This window comes from Carassius gibelio, chromosome B9 (genome assembly GCF_023724105.1).
Source record: "Carassius gibelio isolate Cgi1373 ecotype wild population from Czech Republic chromosome B9, carGib1.2-hapl.c, whole genome shotgun sequence".
Classification (NCBI taxonomy): Eukaryota; Metazoa; Chordata; class Actinopteri; order Cypriniformes; family Cyprinidae; genus Carassius; species Carassius gibelio.
This window is the reverse complement of record NC_068404.1, coordinates 12,938,128-12,957,508: the sequence shown is the minus strand read 5'-3', so window position 1 is coordinate 12,957,508 and position 19,381 is coordinate 12,938,128. Positions and strand designations below refer to the sequence as shown.

General features: G+C 36.7%; 1 protein-coding gene across 2 annotated transcripts in view; it reads left to right on the top strand.

Annotated features, from left to right (window-relative positions):
• Nucleotides 1–1,679: 1,679 nt before the first annotated feature.
• LOC127964485 (RING finger protein 17) overlaps nt 1,680–19,381 on the top strand; it is a 33,173-nt gene continuing 15,471 nt past the window's right edge. Inside the window, exons 1-15 of one of the 2 annotated variants that reach the window (XM_052564706.1) lie at nt 1,680–1,812; nt 2,022–2,137; nt 3,587–3,681; nt 3,811–3,895; nt 6,805–6,885; nt 7,105–7,208; nt 7,320–7,488; nt 12,543–12,619; nt 12,755–12,829; nt 12,908–13,098; nt 13,244–13,336; nt 13,435–13,593; nt 18,148–18,319; nt 18,499–18,625; nt 18,883–19,049. In XM_052564706.1, the coding sequence (XP_052420666.1) occupies nt 1,758–1,812; nt 2,022–2,137; nt 3,587–3,681; nt 3,811–3,895; nt 6,805–6,885; nt 7,105–7,208; nt 7,320–7,488; nt 12,543–12,619; nt 12,755–12,829; nt 12,908–13,098; nt 13,244–13,336; nt 13,435–13,593; nt 18,148–18,319; nt 18,499–18,625; nt 18,883–19,049 (1,766 nt within the window). In that variant the 5' untranslated portion in view covers nt 1,680–1,757. Of the gene's footprint in view, nt 1,813–2,021; nt 2,138–3,586; nt 3,682–3,807; nt 3,896–6,804; nt 6,886–7,104; nt 7,209–7,319; nt 7,489–12,542; nt 12,620–12,754; nt 12,830–12,907; nt 13,099–13,243; nt 13,337–13,434; nt 13,594–18,147; nt 18,320–18,498; nt 18,626–18,882; nt 19,050–19,381 lie in introns of both variants that reach the window. The other variant, XM_052564705.1, reaches the window with a different exon arrangement.

Below are 19,381 nucleotides of genomic sequence, written 5' to 3'. Positions count from 1 at the left end.
AAAATCTGAATATTGTGAAAAAGTACTTTTTTGAAACATTTCAACAAGTGAAACTTTTATATATTCTAGATTTTTCACAACAAGTAAAACATTTCAAATATTTTTTTAAAAATATTTTTATAATGATACAATGATGCTTACAGCTCATAAAAGTCAAAACACCCTCCACAAAGAGGGTAAGTAAAAAGGTCATTACTGAAACAGAGTGCTTTATCAAACCACATTAAATGCAAAGTTAATTGGAATTAAGAAATTGGGTAGAAAAAGGTGCACAAGCAACAGGGATGACTGCAAACTTGAGAATACTGTCAGGCAAAGCCGATTAAAACACTTGGGTGAGCTTCACAAGGAGTGGACTGAAGCTGTAGTCATTGCATCAATAGTCACCACACTCAGACGTCTTCAGGAATAGGGCTACCAACCACCTCTGAAACAGAAACAATGTTAGAATCATCTTACCTGGGCTAAAGAGAAAAAGGACTGTTGCTCAGTGGTCAAAAGTCTTCTTTTCAGATAAAAGCTAATTTTCCATTTAATTTGGAAATCAAGGTCTGGAATCTGGAGGGAGACTGGAGAGGCACAGAATCCAAGCTGCTTGAAGTCCAGTGTGAAGTTTCTGAAGTCAGTGATAATTTGAGTGCTCTGACGTCTGCTGGTGTTGCTCCATTGTGTTTTATCAAGTATAAAGGCAATGCAGCCGTCTACCAGGAGATTTCCATCTGCCGACAAGCTTTATGGAGATGCTGTTTTTCCTTTTTGAGCAAGACTTTATCACCTGTCCACAGTGCCAAAACCACTTCCAACTGGTTTGCTGACCATGATATTACTGTGCTTGATTGGCCAGCCAACTCACCTGACCTGAACCCCATATCTATGGGATATTTTCAAGAGAAAGATGAGAAACAGTTGATCCAACTTTTTCCACGATATTCAAATTTTTGGAGATGCCCCAGTACCTGTAAACAGTTTAAAATTAAACAAGATGAAATAACAAAGAAATAACAAGATGGGTTTGCATGCACTGTCCTTATAAAATGTATAGATTGAATGAGATCAGAGGATTTTTTGAGCTCTGGTACATCCAGACATGATTGCCAGAGGGCCTGCTCTTTGACCTTTTTGTTGTGCAGAAACTGCCACACAATGAACTCCTTAACCTGGATCTCTTGGCACAGCCTAGAGGTGATGGGGTGCGCGCACACACACTTAACCATTTTTCAATAGTTGATTGTGGTTTTGATGGGATGGCTGTTATTGTATACTATTAATTTATGTTGAATTTTACAGAATTGTAAAACAGGAGTTGAAAACTCTTAATAAATAGCATTGTAAGAGTACAGATACACCAGCAATTTAGTAATTTAACAAAAGCACAAAAACTTTGAATCTGTATTTATTTAGAATAACGTTTGAATTCTAATTTGTCAATAATTTCGAGGTGATATGGCTAAAACTACAATTAAAGTAAAGCATTATACGATTCTAACAATAGACTAACACAAACAGCGATAACAAAAATATTCTCTTGAACCGAAAAAGCCAACATCCTGTATTTTTTATACAGTCTACACAGCACTCATCTATAATTCAATTAAAAAGGAAACTTCTGATTGGACTATAGCACAAAGCAAGTAATGCGAATGTACCGAGGGCTCTGATTGGACCAAAAGCCCAGAGATGTCAAGTTCTGATTGGACGATTGGCAGTCGAGTTCATCCGTTAATGAAACAATCACATTCACAGTAGGCTTGTGGAAAATGTCGGAGATGGCGGTTGCTTGTAATATCTGTGGCTCATCTTACACATTACCTGGTAACGAACCATAAAACGTAAACCGTATGATAATACGATAGTGTATTTTAAGTTTAAGTGTTGTTCGATCTAATCCTACACGAGCACGTTTGATAGCACGCGACTGAATGTTCCAGAAAAGCGTTAGTAGCACGGTATAGAAAAGCTAATTAATATTGTTAATATTGTTCGTTGTAATAATGTGCTGCATTATGTTTTTCTCCCTCCAGAAGATGAAGATGGGGGGAATCTCCCTCATGTGCTGTTGTGCAGTCATATTTTCTGCAGCACGTGCCTGCGCGCGCTCAAATCCACGCAAAACGTCATCACATGTCCCGAGTGTCAGGTGATTTATGAGTTACAGTGTGTTGCCAGTTAGCGATTTTGTTGCAAAATGTAGCAACGTTTCACACTACCCTGGATACTTTTTCTTCCATAAACACCTAGCAAAATTTTTTTGCTACTTTTAACATTTTATTTTGCAACCTTTGATAAGTGACTCAAACGACGAAAGGCTCATTTTCTGGTCTAAGTTACACAGAAAGAGAACACCGAAATGCCAAGCAGAATTATTAACCTGGTATTTGCAATTGTTCAATTAATAATAATTGAATAACTGAATAATTGTTCATTTATGATGCACTTCCTGAGTAGCCTGTACCTGCGATTGTTGACACTGTAAGAAAAATATCAAATTTAAAATGCAAGTAAAAAAAAAAAAGAATAATTATAATTACGGAACTATTCCTTCATATTAACAAGGTAGATTGTGCCCTTCTTTTACAGACTTTAAAAAGTCTAACTACTAACTAACTACTGATAGCCTACACTGCTTAAAACTATAATTGTTCAGAATGTAGTTTTATTAGTTTACTAGTAACGTTAGCTATAAAAAAAAAAAAAAAAACTTATTGTAATCATGTGTTAAAAAATGTAATGTTGTATTTAAAAGTAGTTGTTTATATTAATATTACATGTTTATATTATTTTATGAACAAATCCAAATGAACATATATAATATATATTTTTGCTGAGATTTGATGCAGTTAAAACTTTTTGCATCGTGATTATGTGATGTCATCATGCAATTTGTCAACAATTCTTATTAAAGCTACAAAAGCCACCTGTCAGCATGCCAAAGCTAATTTATTGCACTTTTAAATAACTATCACGCGGCGTGCCAAAAACTGCTGATTTTTATATACTGCAATATAAACCATATTGTCACAGCAATAAACTGTATATCCTCATACTGCATATCCCTAATTAAGATGACTTTATAATAATTTGAAATATTAAAAAAGTAATGCAATTTTATTAGTAGCGTTTCAGTCAGCTAACTGCAAAGAAGTTCATTGGATTGGAATGTTGCTAATAAAATGTAATGATACAAGTTTGAGTAGTGTTAGTGGTTTATACAGTGTTTGTACTTCGAGTTCATGTTAGACTTTTATCTGTTGCACCTATGAAAGATGTGGGTGTGTGAGGCACTGTATTTTTTATTTAAAACTGTATTAATAAAAAATGTGTAAGCATAAGTTTTCAATTTATGACTTATATGAGATCGTTAGTCTCCATTTTTGTACAAATAAAGGATATTTTACTTATTTTGTTTTTACATTTAAAAATTTTACATTAAGAAACCACTAAATTTAGACTCAGAGGAGCAAATTCTCCGATTTCAAGCACTGGTTTGCAGTCCTATTAGTCTTAATTTAACTCTCCTGTGGAATGGGGAAATTCTGATTGGTGTTGATGTTGATAATGATGATGGAGTCTTTTTTTTTTTATATAGATGGACACCAGAATAGAGGAAGGAGTTGATGGTTTGGAGGTGGACAGCAGAATCATAGGCCTCATCTATACAGCACGGATGAACGCAAAGAAAGGGTATTCATCAACATGCCTTTTTAGTCTTAAAAACTAATATATTTTTTAAACTCTAGAACCATTTTTTAAATGATACATTGGTTCAATAAGTTAAAACTGAAGTCGGAAAATAAAGGTTACTGTCAGCAGGCACTCTGGAGACAGGTGTAAATCTCAAAGGTTTAAGAGCCCACCGCCATCACCAGCCATCTACACACAGGATAATGCTGAAGGGGTACAGACACTTTCCACTTGTATGACTCTGAACTGTTATGCAGTCTCATCTTTTCTTTAAAGGTGCCATATAATGCAAAAATCACTTTTATAACTGTGTGGCCGCAGTGTGCAAACAACCAGCCTACAATGGTAAAAATACACCCACTCATTGTTTTATAATCCCAATAATTCCTAAACAGTCTCTCCACACTAGTAGTACCAGGTTTCTCACTACTATGACGATATAGTCTGTGAAAGTCCCACCCATTTGAGACGCTCTCTGTATGGAATGATATTCCGGACTTTATTCAAAAGGAATTGCAAATTGTATTTGCAATTGTGTTTTCAATTTGTGGCCGCATAAAATGTGACATAATCCAAATGCAAATCGCTCATTACCGTTTGCATTTTCGTTTAAGCAAATGCACAGTGTCTGCCAAATTTAAAATGGAAATGCAAAGTCCGCTTGCAATTGTGTTTCCCATATCTTACGAGCTATGAGCCTGTCATATTTAAATAGCAATATTAATTACCACATTTGCCTTTTCACTCTCTCTGCACTGTGCATGTAAACTGCCAAAACTCAAATGGAATCGCAATTCCTTTTGCATTTGAATTTCCAACGTCTACCCGGAGACCTGTCAATCAAGTGACAGGGGTGGGGCCATTTTATTGGGCGTGTTTGCATTGGGAAGTGACATCACTCAGAGTCGACGGTAATAAAAGAGGCAATTGATATAATATTTAGGTTAATTTGTAATGACTGGATATTTGCCTAATCTTCCCAGTGTTATGGTTTAACTGGTTACCGTGTTATCTGGCCCGTTTCGCGGCTGAAGTAAGTAGGATAAACAAAAAAATAAAAAATAAAGTCTGTGTTGGCGCGGGTTTCGTACACGCGCTAGAAGACGGCGCTCCGCGAGACGACAGTCACAAACCACCGAGCTACCGATCTACACCAAATCAGCACCAGATCTCTAGATTAAAGACAGGACTCTCAGCAGCACATCGTGCAGCTGCTGAATCAAGGAAATGTGACTGTGTTAACTCTTGACCTGTGTTTACCTATTATGAAAATAAACCATAGCAGAACACTGACTACATTTTATGGTTCATGATGTTAAAGAACATTTCATAACGTCTCAGACAACTGTACATTTGTGGCTACTGTGGTTTAATTATAAACACTGTTGTTAACTCATATTTACCATAATAAAAACATGGTACATTTTAGTATGATCCAAGATAGAAAAATTCTACTAAAACAGACTTGTATATGTGCATTCCCAGAAGAGATGAGAAATGGATTCGTGTTCAGCACCACAAAAAGAACATGAAGTGTCTATCATCTTTTTTAAGTGAAGCTTCACAGGATAGAAAAGATGAAGTAATTTGTAAGACACATCCTTAACCTTATTGGTTATTAAGTTTTTAGATGACTAAGTCCACACTAATTAATTCATAATTATTTATTACCGTCGACTGTGAGTGACGTCACTTCCCAATGCAAACACGCCCAATAAAATGGCCCCACCCCTGTCACTTGATTGACAGGTTTCCGTGTTGACGTTGGAAAGTCGAATGCAAAAGGAATGGCAAAAGGAACAGCTTCTGGAGGTACAATGTCAGTGCCAGAGAGCCATTAAAAGTGTTGTGTGTTGGGATGCACCAACGAACATAGGAGTCTCCGGACTCAACTGCCTCACAAACGAGGGTCAGTTCAGCACTGGAGTTGTGCAAAGATTGCTTCTGAAAGAGGAATCAATACCATGTTTTTAATAATGCTGCCTTCACATCCTACCAGAATGCTTGTTAATATGAATGTGGTAGTTAAAAATCACATTTGTGAAGTCAGTACCCCAGTCACCACCAGTTAAACCGTAACACTGGTATGGCCGCAAGCGTGAGCTCTTGAAGCTCCGCCAGGGTTGCCAGGTTTTCACGACACAACCCGCCAAATTGCTGCTCAAAACTAGCCCATTGATGTTTTGAGGGGGATCCTCCGGTAAAAATCGCATTCTGATGGGGTAAAATGTTCTTGGTGAGATTCCCCTGGTAAAACTGGCATTTTAAAGCTGCGTTAGGGAACGTTTGACTCTCTAACGGCTTGCATCTTGCGGAAGAACATTGTAGCCGGATCTACTTCTCTCTGTTTATGTCTATGAAGAATCACAAAGGTACTGGGTTACTCCGCCGCGGTACCCCCGAAGCAATCTAAAATAGTCAGAATATAAACACTTATTATAGGTGCACCCTAGTGATTCAGGACAAGCTAAAAACACGGTTTGGAAAATGGATTCATGGTGTACTCGCTTATTATATACATTTTTCTACATTTTGAACACAAACAAAGTTACGGACCGCAGCCCTGATAGGTTGTTTTTTACCGGGAGTGGTCAGTAACTGCAAATGGCAATAGGACCACTGGGAGGAGCCAGAGGAGCTTGATTTTTTTTTCACAGATTATCTGTCTCATATTCTACTGTCAGGACATAATGACAGGTTTAACAAATATGTAAAAACTATGTATTTACAAAAGTTACCTACTGCAGCTTTAAGGGCTAAATATTAAATTATTGGTGTCGCTTAAACCCTCGGGAAAACCGCAGACTTGGCAACACTGACTGCTTCACATTTGTCTGAAAAGGAAGACGGGAGCAGTAGCTCAATTTCATTTAAAAGGGACAAACACAAAAAACAGCATGTTTTGGCTCATACCCTAAAAGCGGCAATTTCAACAAGCTATAAAAAATGATCCGTGGTGTATTTTGAGATAAAACTTCATATATACACACTCTGGGGAAATCGGAGAACAATTTTAAATATTGTATCAATGCATTTTATGGAACCTTTAAGATTAGATTCCCTTAATATTCTCAGAACAAGATAAGAGTTCAGTTATGAAAGTGCATGTTTATGTTTATACAGAGGCCAGATGTTGTTAAAGTTTTGGATGAAGCTCTTGGGAAAGCAACAGAAAACCTCAGTCAACTTGATAAACTTCAAAAGGTACAATGAGAAACAGTACAGTAGTTTTATTATGTAGAAATATATGTTCATATGTAGTTTTTTTACAGAGATGTTTCTGTGAGGAAACAATGTTTTTATTAAAGGTTATGAGGAATATTAAATGATGGGTAGAGAAAGAAGCTGTCCATTTTGATTTCATGATTTCTTGATGCCTCTTCAACAGTATATGTGAAATTGTTGTTTTGTGTTTGATTTAAGACTCTTTCCAGTGGTATTCATGCCCAACTGAGGAAAGAGAGAACTCGAATAATCAGAGAAATTGATGAAGCTGTTGACAAAGCAAAGAGTATTCTGCAGAAAAGGTATGTGCAAAGAATTTTTAGATAAACAAACTGATGAAATATTCTGTGGTGTCTTGTAGGTATCGTCAGACTTGGCAAATATTTTTGTCATTCATTTTGTGGAATTCGTAGACGGAGTATGTTGATGTCAAAATTGAGTGATGTGGATCTACTCTTCACGGATGGTCAGAATGAATGTAAGAGAATAGAAGAGAGGATAAAGGAGCTGAAAACAGCCATCCAGAAAGCTTGGCATGTTCGAAGGGTTCCTTCTCTGGAGACGTATTGCAACCTTGATAAGGTAATGCTGTAGCAGATTCCATACAGTGTTCAGCACAATGTTAAATGGTCTGTGTGGAGCAAACTTGGATAACATAAAAATGGCTCGGTTTATTAAAGGGGGGGTGAAATGCTATTTCATGCATACTGAGTTTTTTACACTGTTAAAGAGTTGGATTCCCATGCTAAACATGGACAAAGTTTAAAAAATTAAGTTGTACGTTTGAAGGAGTATTTTTGTTCCAAAAAAACCTCTTCCGGTTTTTCACAAATTTCGGAAAGTTTTTTTCGAGTATGGCTCTGTGTGACGTTAGATGGAGAAGAATTTCCTTATATGGGTCTTGAGGGCACGTCTGCCGGAAGAGCGCGCGCTCCCGTATAGCGAGGCTGAGCACAAACATTTCACTGATCAGAGCGATTCACTGATCAGAGCGAGAGCGTCGCGAAAAGTCACAAAAGAAGTGTGTTTTTGGTTGCCAGGACAAGACAACCCTGCATAGATTACCAAAAGAGAAACAGCATTAAGGGACCAGTGGATGGAGTTTATTTTTACAGAGCATCAATGGAGTTGTGCAAGTGTTTTTGTTTGTTCCCTGCATTTCGAAGATGCTTGTTTTACAAACAAGGCCCAGTTTGACGACGGATTTGAACATCGTTTATTTTTAAGGATAATGCAGTCGCAACGAAAAAGGGTCACGATCGTGTGTTGGAACCGCATGCGGTGAGTAAAACTGCTTCAAATATCTCTGTGTTGTTAACTTAGCTATCAGCGCGTAAGCACATCAAGTAAACAACATGCGATGTTGTCATCAAACTGCACTTTCCACATGTACAGCTTAAAAAAAAAAAAAAAAGACGACATAAAGTGGAACTTAGTCATTTTCCAAAACAGCTAAGCAAATATATACAGTTTCAGTACATACCACATAGAGACGTCTTTGCTGATGCTGCTCTTGTTAAATTTCAGCCTCTGGATCTGTTTCACAGCTTCCACATGCTCTCAACGTGAAAGCCTACTGGCGCTCGTGATTCTTTAGCTCTGCCCACATGTCACGCCTCTAGGCGCTCGTGTTTTTCCGGGAAAAATTGGTACAGACTATCTTTCTCTTATAAATATAATAAAAATAAAGACTTTTTGGAGTTATGAAGGATGCAGTACTACTCTATAGGTACTCAAGATTAACAGGATATTGAGTGAAAACGAGCATTTCACCCCCCCCTTTAAGCTTACATAAATCGTTTTAAACAGAGCTTAAAGTTTTGCAGCACTGTGCCGGACTTCCGGCATGCAGCGCTTGGCTGCAAAAAAGAATTATCCTACATTAAAAAAATAAATAAATCTTGTTTATCACTTTTGAGTCCATGAGTTAAAATAACTTAGTGTTATGATAATCAAAACAGGCCTGAGTTAGATCAAGCTTTGATCTCTGCAAACCAAACTAAAACTTGAAAAATAAATAACTTATTGTCTCAAGTAAAAAAAAAAACATAGATGTAAATCATTCCCCCTAAATTTTTTTAATTGGATGAATGAAACAATTCTTTTCAGTGTGCTACAGCAAGTGATTTTTAAATCAAATTAATTTTAAGGTAAAAAATAAATTTTTAGGTAAAATAAAAATAATCATCCTAATGCAGAACTGACATTTACTTCTGGCTTTTCAAACGTGTATGCAAGTTCTACTTTACAAATTTACAAAAACAAAAACAAAACATTTCAGTTTAGTCAGTTTTGTTTCTAATCCAACACGTGAGAAGTTGAGCTGAACATCTCTTCATGGTCTACTCGTGTTCAGGGCACGGACCGGTACAGTATGCTCGTGCAGCTTTAGTGCGCGCAGGAAAGGGACCCTTATTTGTACGTCAGTACAACAACGGCTAATTGCTTCCTGCTATCTGTGCCTCAGTAGTGATGGGAAGTTCGGATAATTTTACCAACTCTGATTTTTGAGTCACGTTCAGCAAAATGAACAAATCTTTTTTTGAGTAATTTCATTCATTTCGTTCATTTTAGCAAAATGTAATTAAAATGTTACGTGTTACTTCCCCACCACATCTAGTACTTACACATATGTTGATCACAATACAAACAGTACAAAATTAAAATGCTATAAGATACAGAAATTATTTATTCATTCTTTACCTGGGTCTTCAGTCTATGATTAGCTCACCTCATCTATTGTCTGAAAAGTCTTCGGGTTCAAGTCATTCCTTAATCACGTGACCCATACGCTAAACCATGCAGTCCGAGCCGGAAAGAGAATTGATTAGTTTATCTCACGAGTCTTCGGGTCGAGTCATTCCTTAATCACGTAACAGAACCAAACGCTATTTCTGACATTTTTGTCACTGTGTTTTTGTAACTGTTTCTTCAGAATATGTGTTGTGTTATTATTTTATAAATAAACCCTGTTATAAATAAAATAGATAAATTTGTCTTTTTGACTGTATATCAGTAAATAAACACTAGGCTATATAATAATACAAGCCTACAATACAAAGTATTTATAGCCTAGTTTGTTCATTTTTTACCCAATTTTGAGTTTGCTGGTATAATAATTGCTTTTCCTAGGCAAACTTGACATTTTGGTCTAATATATGTACAAGAAGATTGCTCAGAAAAGACATAATGACAAATTAAAAGCAAAAAACATTTTGAATCCTAAACAAGTACACTACAATTCTATAGTCTAATCTGAAGGGTGAACTCAAAAGACATAAATCATACAACGAGGTAATTTTTGAAGATTAGAATCCACTGTAAAAAAAAAAAAAACAAAAAAAAAAACTCTTCTTAATCAAAGTGATTTCGCCATCATATGGACAAAATTTAAAGCATAACCAATAATTAATAAAAAATAATAAGTACTATCCCCCGATAGTAAGGTTGTAAATTAACTAATTACTCTAGCCAATGCTGTCACGTCCAAGACAAAAGTGTGCAGACCACGAGCTCCCCGCGACATTCACTTCACACCAGTGGGTCTTAATATAGAACATTCAAGCGTCAAGCGCAGGAGACTAAGATCAGAGCGCAGAAAAAAAGACTCGTCTCTGCACCAGATGAGGGGCACCCTCGTTGTCTGATATGTTCAGTGAAATTCTGCAAGAAAATGCCTCAAATAATAATAATACGTTGGCTATTTTGTTCTTAGACTACTATATATGTGACACACACACACATATATACACACACATATATATATATATAGATATAGATATATATAGATATATAGATATATATATAGATATATAGATATATATATATATAGATATAGATATAGATATATACATACACACACACACACACACACATATATATACATGCATACATAATATCAGATTGTAGCCATATTTTGCTAGATTTTCTGCTAGATTTCTGCTTTAATTTGATTTAAATATATATATATATATATATATATATATATATATTTATGCCCTGGCCCTATTTAAATTTACTCTCTCAAATATTTCTCAAATGTCAGGCAGATGACAAGCTCAACTGCTGAACAGCTAGATGGTTATCTGTCTGAAGTCCCCATCCCCAGAAGTGATAACCCGCTTTTGCTTACTGGAGAAGTAATGCACTTTCTTGTCCTACAGAGAAAAATTTCAAATGCACTTCACCTAAATGCACTTTTTTATGATAGAACAGTTATATTTTTACATTTTAAAACCTTTCTGCAGGCCAGTAGGCCTGTACATTATTATTTAATATACACATGAGTGGGATACATTTGTAGTTTGAATTTTATTTTATACTGTGCATTGTTGCACTGTGCTTAATAAATATTTGCATAATTTGTAATTATGTATTTTTGTTTTTTATAATTTATGTAATTGTAATTATCTTTGAAACTTTTATATTAATTTATGCAATTGTAATGTCTTTTTTAGTAAAGTTAGTACACGGTCATAGCAATAAATGCAATGGTACTAATAATTGGCATCATTTCGTTTTTTTTTTTTTTTTTTTCGGTTTTCGGGTTCGGCCAAGAATTTTCATTTCGGTGCATCCCTAATAAATATATATACAAGCACTTTAACTCCTTAGCACCCCCATCCTTTACTCATACTGCATAAAAAATGGTTCAATAACGTTAAATGTTACAGGGTCTGATTATTGCAAATGCAGTTCCCACTGTGTTCTGGTTAAATCATTTTTATTTACTTATTGCTAAGGTTTGCATATGGTGGTGTGTTCTTACTACCAAAGTTTGATTGCATCATATAATATAATTCCTGTTAATAGTGTTCATAATCTGTTTGATTACATCTTTATTAAATTTTTCCATACATTTGTGCCATATGTACATAAACTGACAGTCACCACTGATAAGCGACTAATAAATATTGTAGAATCTTAATTTTCTGTAAAGTTGCTTTGCTACTATTTGTATTGTAAAAAGCACTATACAAATAAACTTGAATTGTGTTCTTAATGTCAGCTTTCCTAAAAATATATCCTGTTCCTAAAATAAGAAATATCCCAATATATCGCCTTGCTGAGAGTAGCGCAACATATCGTATTGCAACCCATGTATCATCAGATTCTTGGCAATACACAACACTAGTAAAACTGCTTGATTTAAAGCCATCTGTTGCATAAAGTATTATATAATTATAAGTGATGTGACTGAACTTTACTGGAGTACCGAACTGTAGAGTTCTTCCAAACATCCCCATCACTGTAATCAGATGCAGTTTAAACTGCTGCTTTCTCACCACTGTCAGTTTTTGATGTGTTTTTGTTATTGAGAGGAAAATGTGCAGTATATATTTACATATTCATCCAAATGCCACTCAGCAGCCTTGGGTTCGACTGTGTTTGCCTTGAACTGGTGCTCTGTCTTCTCTTGAATTGCATCAGGAGAGCTGAATTACAGTATTGCGCTACAGCGCCACACTAGTCAAACCACATTATAGCAAGCTCTTACATTAGGTCATATGAGATCAAATAACTACTTGACAACAGAAATATTTGTCGATAATGTCAGCCCTAATTGCATGTGCTGCTCCATCAGCAAGTGTCATGTATTTTCTCCTCAATTTTTGCTTGGTTTTACTTGTTTTCAGATTGTGGAGACACTACACATTCCCGTGGATGCTGAATCATATGACATGAGCTCTATGTCTCTGCATACAGGACTCCGGTAGGGGACAGTTGTACACAATTAGTATAAGAGCTCCAGAATTAATATTGTGACAAAAATGGATGCACACAGCTCTGTTTTTACATGCATACTATATTCTAAATTCACTCTAATTTTGTTTGTATTTATATATAGCTGCAGTCTTCAAATGGACAGTTTTGTTGACAGTTTGAGAAACTGTCTTAAAATTACAGATAACAGTGATGACTGGTAAGTGTTTAAACAATGTGCTCTTTTGAATTGAAACCTTTTGATCTGATTTTTGTGTTCATTTTATGATTATGACAGTATTTTAGAAGAAGTTAAAGTGGAGCCTTTTCAACACATTGTGAAAAATGGTGGTGTGCCGATCTGGGATAGCTCCAGTCAGTCTGTTAGAGGAAATGCAGACCCCATTCCCAAAAAGAAAAGCCCTTGCAGGCCAAGATTCATAGAGGAAACAGTGGACGATACAGACACCTCAGAGATAGCTGAAACAGGTGCGTATGGAGGGTTGAAAAAAAATTCATACTGATGTGAATAAGTTTTCTGCCTGTCTGAATGTTTTTATTAGGGCTGTCAAGTGACTTTTATTTTTTATCTGAATATGTTCTTGTGTAATATGTTGAGCTCATGTGTTTTTAGCTCATAGTTCCCCAGGACCTGAACGAAGGCACAAAGAACTTAGAAGACCTTGCAAGCAGAATTTTGATAGGCCCTTAACTCCACAGACTAAACGTATGTGGCTTATTTGTAGGTTAATCTCCTGAATGAACTAAGACGACAGCTCCCTTGTGTTAATCAAGGTCACTTTTAATTTTATTTTTTTTTTTTAGTGGTGCACTACGTTATGGTGACTCATATTGTGAACCCTGGAAATTTCTATGTACGCTATATGATGGAACAGAAAACCGGTCTAAAGTTGACCAAAAAGGTCAACGAATTCTGCTCCGGAGACAGTAGCCTCTTCACGTTCAGTGATGAAATCAAGACAGGTATATGCATGTTGATGGTCTTTTATTTGAATGTGAAATTTCATCACTCATATCTATTAATTTATTTAATTATTGACAAACTAACATTTGGAAGTTTGGGTTCAGTAAGATTTTTTTGATTGTTAAAGGGGTCATATGATTTTGCTAAAAAGAACATTATTTTGTTTATTTGGTGTAATGGAATGCGTTTATGTGGTTTAAGGTAAAAAAAAACACATTATTTTCCACATACCATACATCAGGGGTCGGCAAGTAAGGCCCAATGCCAACTCTACCCCTTAGCCCTTCCTCTTTCCCATACCCCTCCGTTTCGCGTGTTCACGTGAAGGGGTAGGGGTGTCTCGATTGTCTTTTGGTTGGAGGGAAAGGGGTAAGGGGAAGGGCCAGATAGCCCTTCAAATGAAGATTTTTCAGGACCACTTCAAAAGAAGGGGTATGAATTATCTCGGAAACATGGCTGCAACAGCGAACAAAAAGACACATAAATGTAAGCTTTTTTTTTGGAATAAATAAAGATTTTAAGAAAAAGTAATCATTTGTTTTATGTTACATTCATATTAATGTTCATGTTACTCAAAAAATCGCTAATATTTGCTAACATCATATCATTACAGACTGTTTGATAGTGCCACAGCATATGTCTGATCATTGCGATAACTGTCAGTAAGCAGCTCATGAATACAGAACGATAAAGGCTCTAATGCACACCAGGACACTGGTAAATGTGTGTATTGTAAGAGCTAGACGACGTATGATGACGTGTGACGGCATAGTAGTGGTGTCCCAATCCTTAGGGGAATATTTTCTCCCCTACCCCTTGACACTCTGTTTCAAGGGACATGGGGAAGGGAAAGGGGTATAAAATAGAATTGGGACAGGGCCAAAAAACTATTTGCCACAAGATGTCGGGCCCCGACATAGTCAAAGGATAATTTGATTAATTAATGAAAAATTAAACTAGAATTGCCTGTGACTGACTTAATGTTTGAGTCATGCTCTTAGAGGGGGGGGGGGGGTGAAATGCTATTTCATGCATACTGAGTTTTTTACACTGTTAAAGAGTTGGATTCCCATGCTAAACATGGACAAAGTTTCAAAAATTAAGTTGTACGTTTGAAGGAGTTCCGGTTTGTCGAAAGTTTTTTTCGAGCATGGGTCTGTGTGACGTTAGATGGAACGTAATTTCCTTATATGGGTCCTAAGGGCACTTCTCCCGGAAGAGCGCGCGCTCCCGTATAGCAGAGCATAGACATTCACTGATCAGAGTGAGAGACCGAAATGTCACAAAAGGAGTGTGTTTTTGGTTGCCAGGACAAGACAACCCTGCACAGATTACCAAAAGAGAAACAGCATTAAGGGACCAGTGGATGGAGTTTATTTTTACAGAGCATCAATGGAGTTGTGCAAGTGTTTGTGTTTGTTCCCTGCATTTCGAAGATGCTTGTTTTACAAACAAGGCCCAGTTTGACGCTGGATTTGTATATCGTTTATTTCTTAAGGATAATGCAGTCCCAATGAAAAAGGGTCACGATAGTGTGTTGGAACCGCATGCGGTGAGTAAAACTGCTTAAAATATCTCTGTGTTATTAACTTCGCTATCGGCGTGTAAGCACATTAAGTAAACAACATGTGATCTTGGCATCAAAATGGACTTTCCACATGTACACCTTAAAAAAAAAAAAAAAAAAAAACGACATAAAGTGGAACTTGTCATTTTTCAAAACAGCTAAGCAAATATATACAGTTTCAATACATACTACATAGAGACGTCCTGCTGTAGTCGTTGCTGATGCTGCTCTTGTTAAATTTCAGCCTCTGGGTCTGATTCTGGATCATAAATATACGGCTGAATCTGACTGTTAGCTATGGTTTGTTTTGGATTATGTTTTTTTTCCTCACGGTAATGTCAGCTTCCACAGACGCTCTCAATGCAAAAGACTACTGGCGCTCGTGATTCTTTAGCTCCGCCCACACGTCACGCCTCCAGCCGCTCGTGTTTTTCCGGGAAAAAACAGTACAGACTATCTTTCTCTTATAAATATAATAAAACTAAAGACTTTTTGGAGTTATGTAGGATGCAGTACTACTCTATAGGTACTCAAGATTAACAGGATATTGATTAAAAATGAGCATTTCACCACCCCTTTAAACAGGTATTTTAATTCCGCTTTCCATATTGTGAATAATAAATGTGTATCATTTTAATTTGCTTGTTACACAGTGGAGCCTAACTTGTTTTAATAATTATAACGTAGCCTACTTTTACACTTTTTGTATCCTCGCGTACTAGACTGCATAATTTATTAATTTTTTTTATTGTTTGTTTGCTGGTATGCTATTACATTGTGCGCAGAGTGATGTTAACATTTTAAGATAGCTGGTGGGAGAAAATGACACCATCAAAGAGTTTAAGGAAGAATGCTGACAGCGAAAATGGGGCATACAAAGAAGAATAGAATAACCAACTATGCGTTCATCCTACCTAGTTTTGTGTATGCAAAGCCGGTGTGTTTTATCTGCAATGATGTTGTCGCTGTTTTCAAAGAATATAATATTAGATGGCACCACAAATTAAAAGCTCAATACATCTCAAAATACAACTGCTGCAAAAAAGTTACTTTTACCATACTTTTATTTTGAAATCATTAAAGATGAAGTATTTGTGAATAACTGTTGCATGACAAATCTATTTCAGAACCAGCCGCAATCAAAATAATCTGGCTGCGGGAGCCAACTGTTGCTGAACACTGCTGTACATTATTGTTTCTCCTCTATGCCCTGCCTTTGTGAACCACGTTGTTTTACAAACCTCATTGGCCTAAAAAAGTAGGGTGTGCTCTGTTTGGCCAACTATCCAGGGCATTGTGCTTGGCTGAATACCTCAAGTGAGTGATGGAAAGTTCTGCACCTTTACACTGTGATGCCGTGTTTCAGTGCGACGAGTAGGGATGGGTATCGTTAAGGTTTTAACGGTATTACTACTCTTACCGATACTGCTTAACGGTCCGGTACTTTAACGGTATTCTTATCGATACTTTGTGTTGTGTGTGTGTTTTTATTAAGAACAAGTTGAGAACAGAATTAACATTTCTTTATTTTTTTATGTAAAATTAATAATGGGCTTGTCTTGGACCAGAGGTGTTAGGAGGAGTTGGTTGGTTCATAGTAGCTGCAGCTTAAAAAAAAAAATTAATTCTCATTTTTTCCAAAAGAAATCAACAGAATTTCTACGTAAGGTTAGCAAACCAAGGAGATTTTACATTTATTTTAAATGACGTGAAAAACGTTGATTCAACATGATTTTAGCATATATACCTGACGTAGATGGGGCAACAACCAGAGACGAGCTAGCTAGGCAGTCGATACACATTATGCACTTTTGAAAGATGTTTTGACAGATTGCTTGTGTTTCCGCCCTTACATGCAAAAATTGTTTTGCACTTATGACAACGAGGGTTGTCACCATTAACTCTAGTGAAGTATAACCACACTTTGGAACGTTTTGCTCTCTCCGCCATCGTCACTCTTTGTAATTAGCGGGAGTTTTCGTACGGTTATGCGTGTACCGCGCTCCCTCTTGTTGTGTGTGTATGTGTGTGTGACTGACAGACAGCCTCCGCAGTGCGCATGCGAGTTCTTGCAGATTTCACAGACAAACCACTTAATAATATCGCAAATTAGAAATGTTTGGTGAGATAAAATGTGCACTATAACATTTAGCAAATCTCTTCGCCATCGTCACTCTTGATTATTAAGCAGGAGTTTACGTACAGTTAATGCATGTGCGTGCACTCGTTGTGGTGTGTGTGTGTGTGACTGACAGACAGCCTCGGCGGCGTGCATGATTTCACGCAGATCTCATGGACAAACGTCTTAATATGATCGCACATTAGAAATGTTTGGCGAGATTAAATGTGCACGACATTATTAAGCTAAAATACATAGTACATTATTTTTTTTCCTCCAGTACTGAAAGCAGAACCAATACCAGATCTTACTGATACTACGGTTTTTCATAATTTAGCCCGGGTTTCGGTACCCATCCCTAGCGACGAGACAAAACAGAATAAACCTATTATAAACGAGGCATTTGTTGCATCCAGTGGGGACATAATTACTGATTATAATGACTTGTACTATAATTTTACACATTGCATTGCATCACACTGCGTAAACATAAAACCATGTCTGCATTTGTGATAGGAGAAATGACAAAAAAAACAGCTCTTTACACTGCTCAATACTCACATTTGAATCATCAGTGGCAAATTCTTTAAATATGAAAACATACTTCCAGACTGTGAGTCAGAACAGCCATCATTGTATTCTTCTCTCCCAGGATCAGGAAACGCTTGTAACACTCCAAAGAGAAGGGAAACCATGAAATCGCATTATATTACCCCTTTAACATCATATGACCCCTTTAAACTCCTGAGCACATCATGGAAATAAGTCAGCCGAAGTAAACCTAGAGGCAATGCTTTTTTTTAAAGAAGATTAAAAGATAAACTTTGAGATGCAGCTGTCTGATTGTTTGTATCTTGTTGTGCATAGGCGATATGCTCTTTATCTATTGGAAGGAGGATATGTGGTGTAGAGTAACAGTGACTGAGCTCTTTCAAAAAGAGTGTTTCCAGAGTGTGAACAAATGCCTTGCAACAGAAGTCTCCCGTCTGTGTGTCTACTTCCAGGACTTCGGCTTCTCCAAGGGCATTTCGATTCCAAGGTGAGAGATAAATAGTGTATTCATATGTAAACACTTAAAAGGCAGAAATGATCTCTTTATTTCTTATTTATGTGCATAATTTTTTCCATGCTCATGTATCTCACGTGAATCTGCTCTTTTTATCTGACTGCAAATTCACTCATTCACTGTATGCATGTTTTCTCTTTGTGCATCTCCAGTGATGGAGATTTAAGCATCTTGAATGAGTGTCTGCGGAGACCTGATGCTTCAGCTCTGGCTCAAATGAATGGCTGGGCTCCTCTGGCCATCAAATGCTCCCTTAAAGATATTATTCCTGCAGACTTGGTATAAGTTGTGGAGATTTACTCTGTATTTACTGTATAAGTGTTGCAGCTGAGTGCACCAAAATACATTTTAAAAGTTCTGTATTTATTTAAAATAAATATTCAGGCATGTAGCTGCCATCTAGGGTTGCAAAAGTAATTTGTCTTTTTGATCTAGTTTTGTAAATATAGATAGATGTTATTATAGAATATAAAGAATTTTAGCATCACTAGGTACAATCTATAACTAGCAAGACGCGTTTGTGGTTTTTTTATCAGCTGAGAGGGTGGAGTTCAGAGGCAGTTGACGAGATGAAGAGCCTGCTGGGATCTGAGGCTGTGGAGATGCAGGTGTTTGGGGAGGAAGGAGACGCACTGTTAGTGGATCTGAAGAAAACACCAATGGTGTCTCTGCGAGAGCACCTGGTGTTCATGGGGCAGGCCAGGTATGTAATTATCCTTACAGCACCTTTACTTTTAAAGCAGTATCTGCTGATATGATCACTGATACCGATCTTTTTAAAGCCTTTTATCATGTAGAATTATTCATAGTAATACTCCAGTCAGGATTTTTAGACATTAATTCAGGGCGTGTGAAAATGTGTAAATGTCCCTTTTATAGGAGGTTCTTGAGAGAGGGGTGGAGGGGAGTGCTTTTTTTTTTTTTTTTTAATCTTTCAAAAATATGTATTTATCTCAACTAAATGTTTGATCATGAAGTGCATTTTTGTTTTCACACTTGTGCAATTTTTGCACAGTAGTTTACAAACAGCACAAC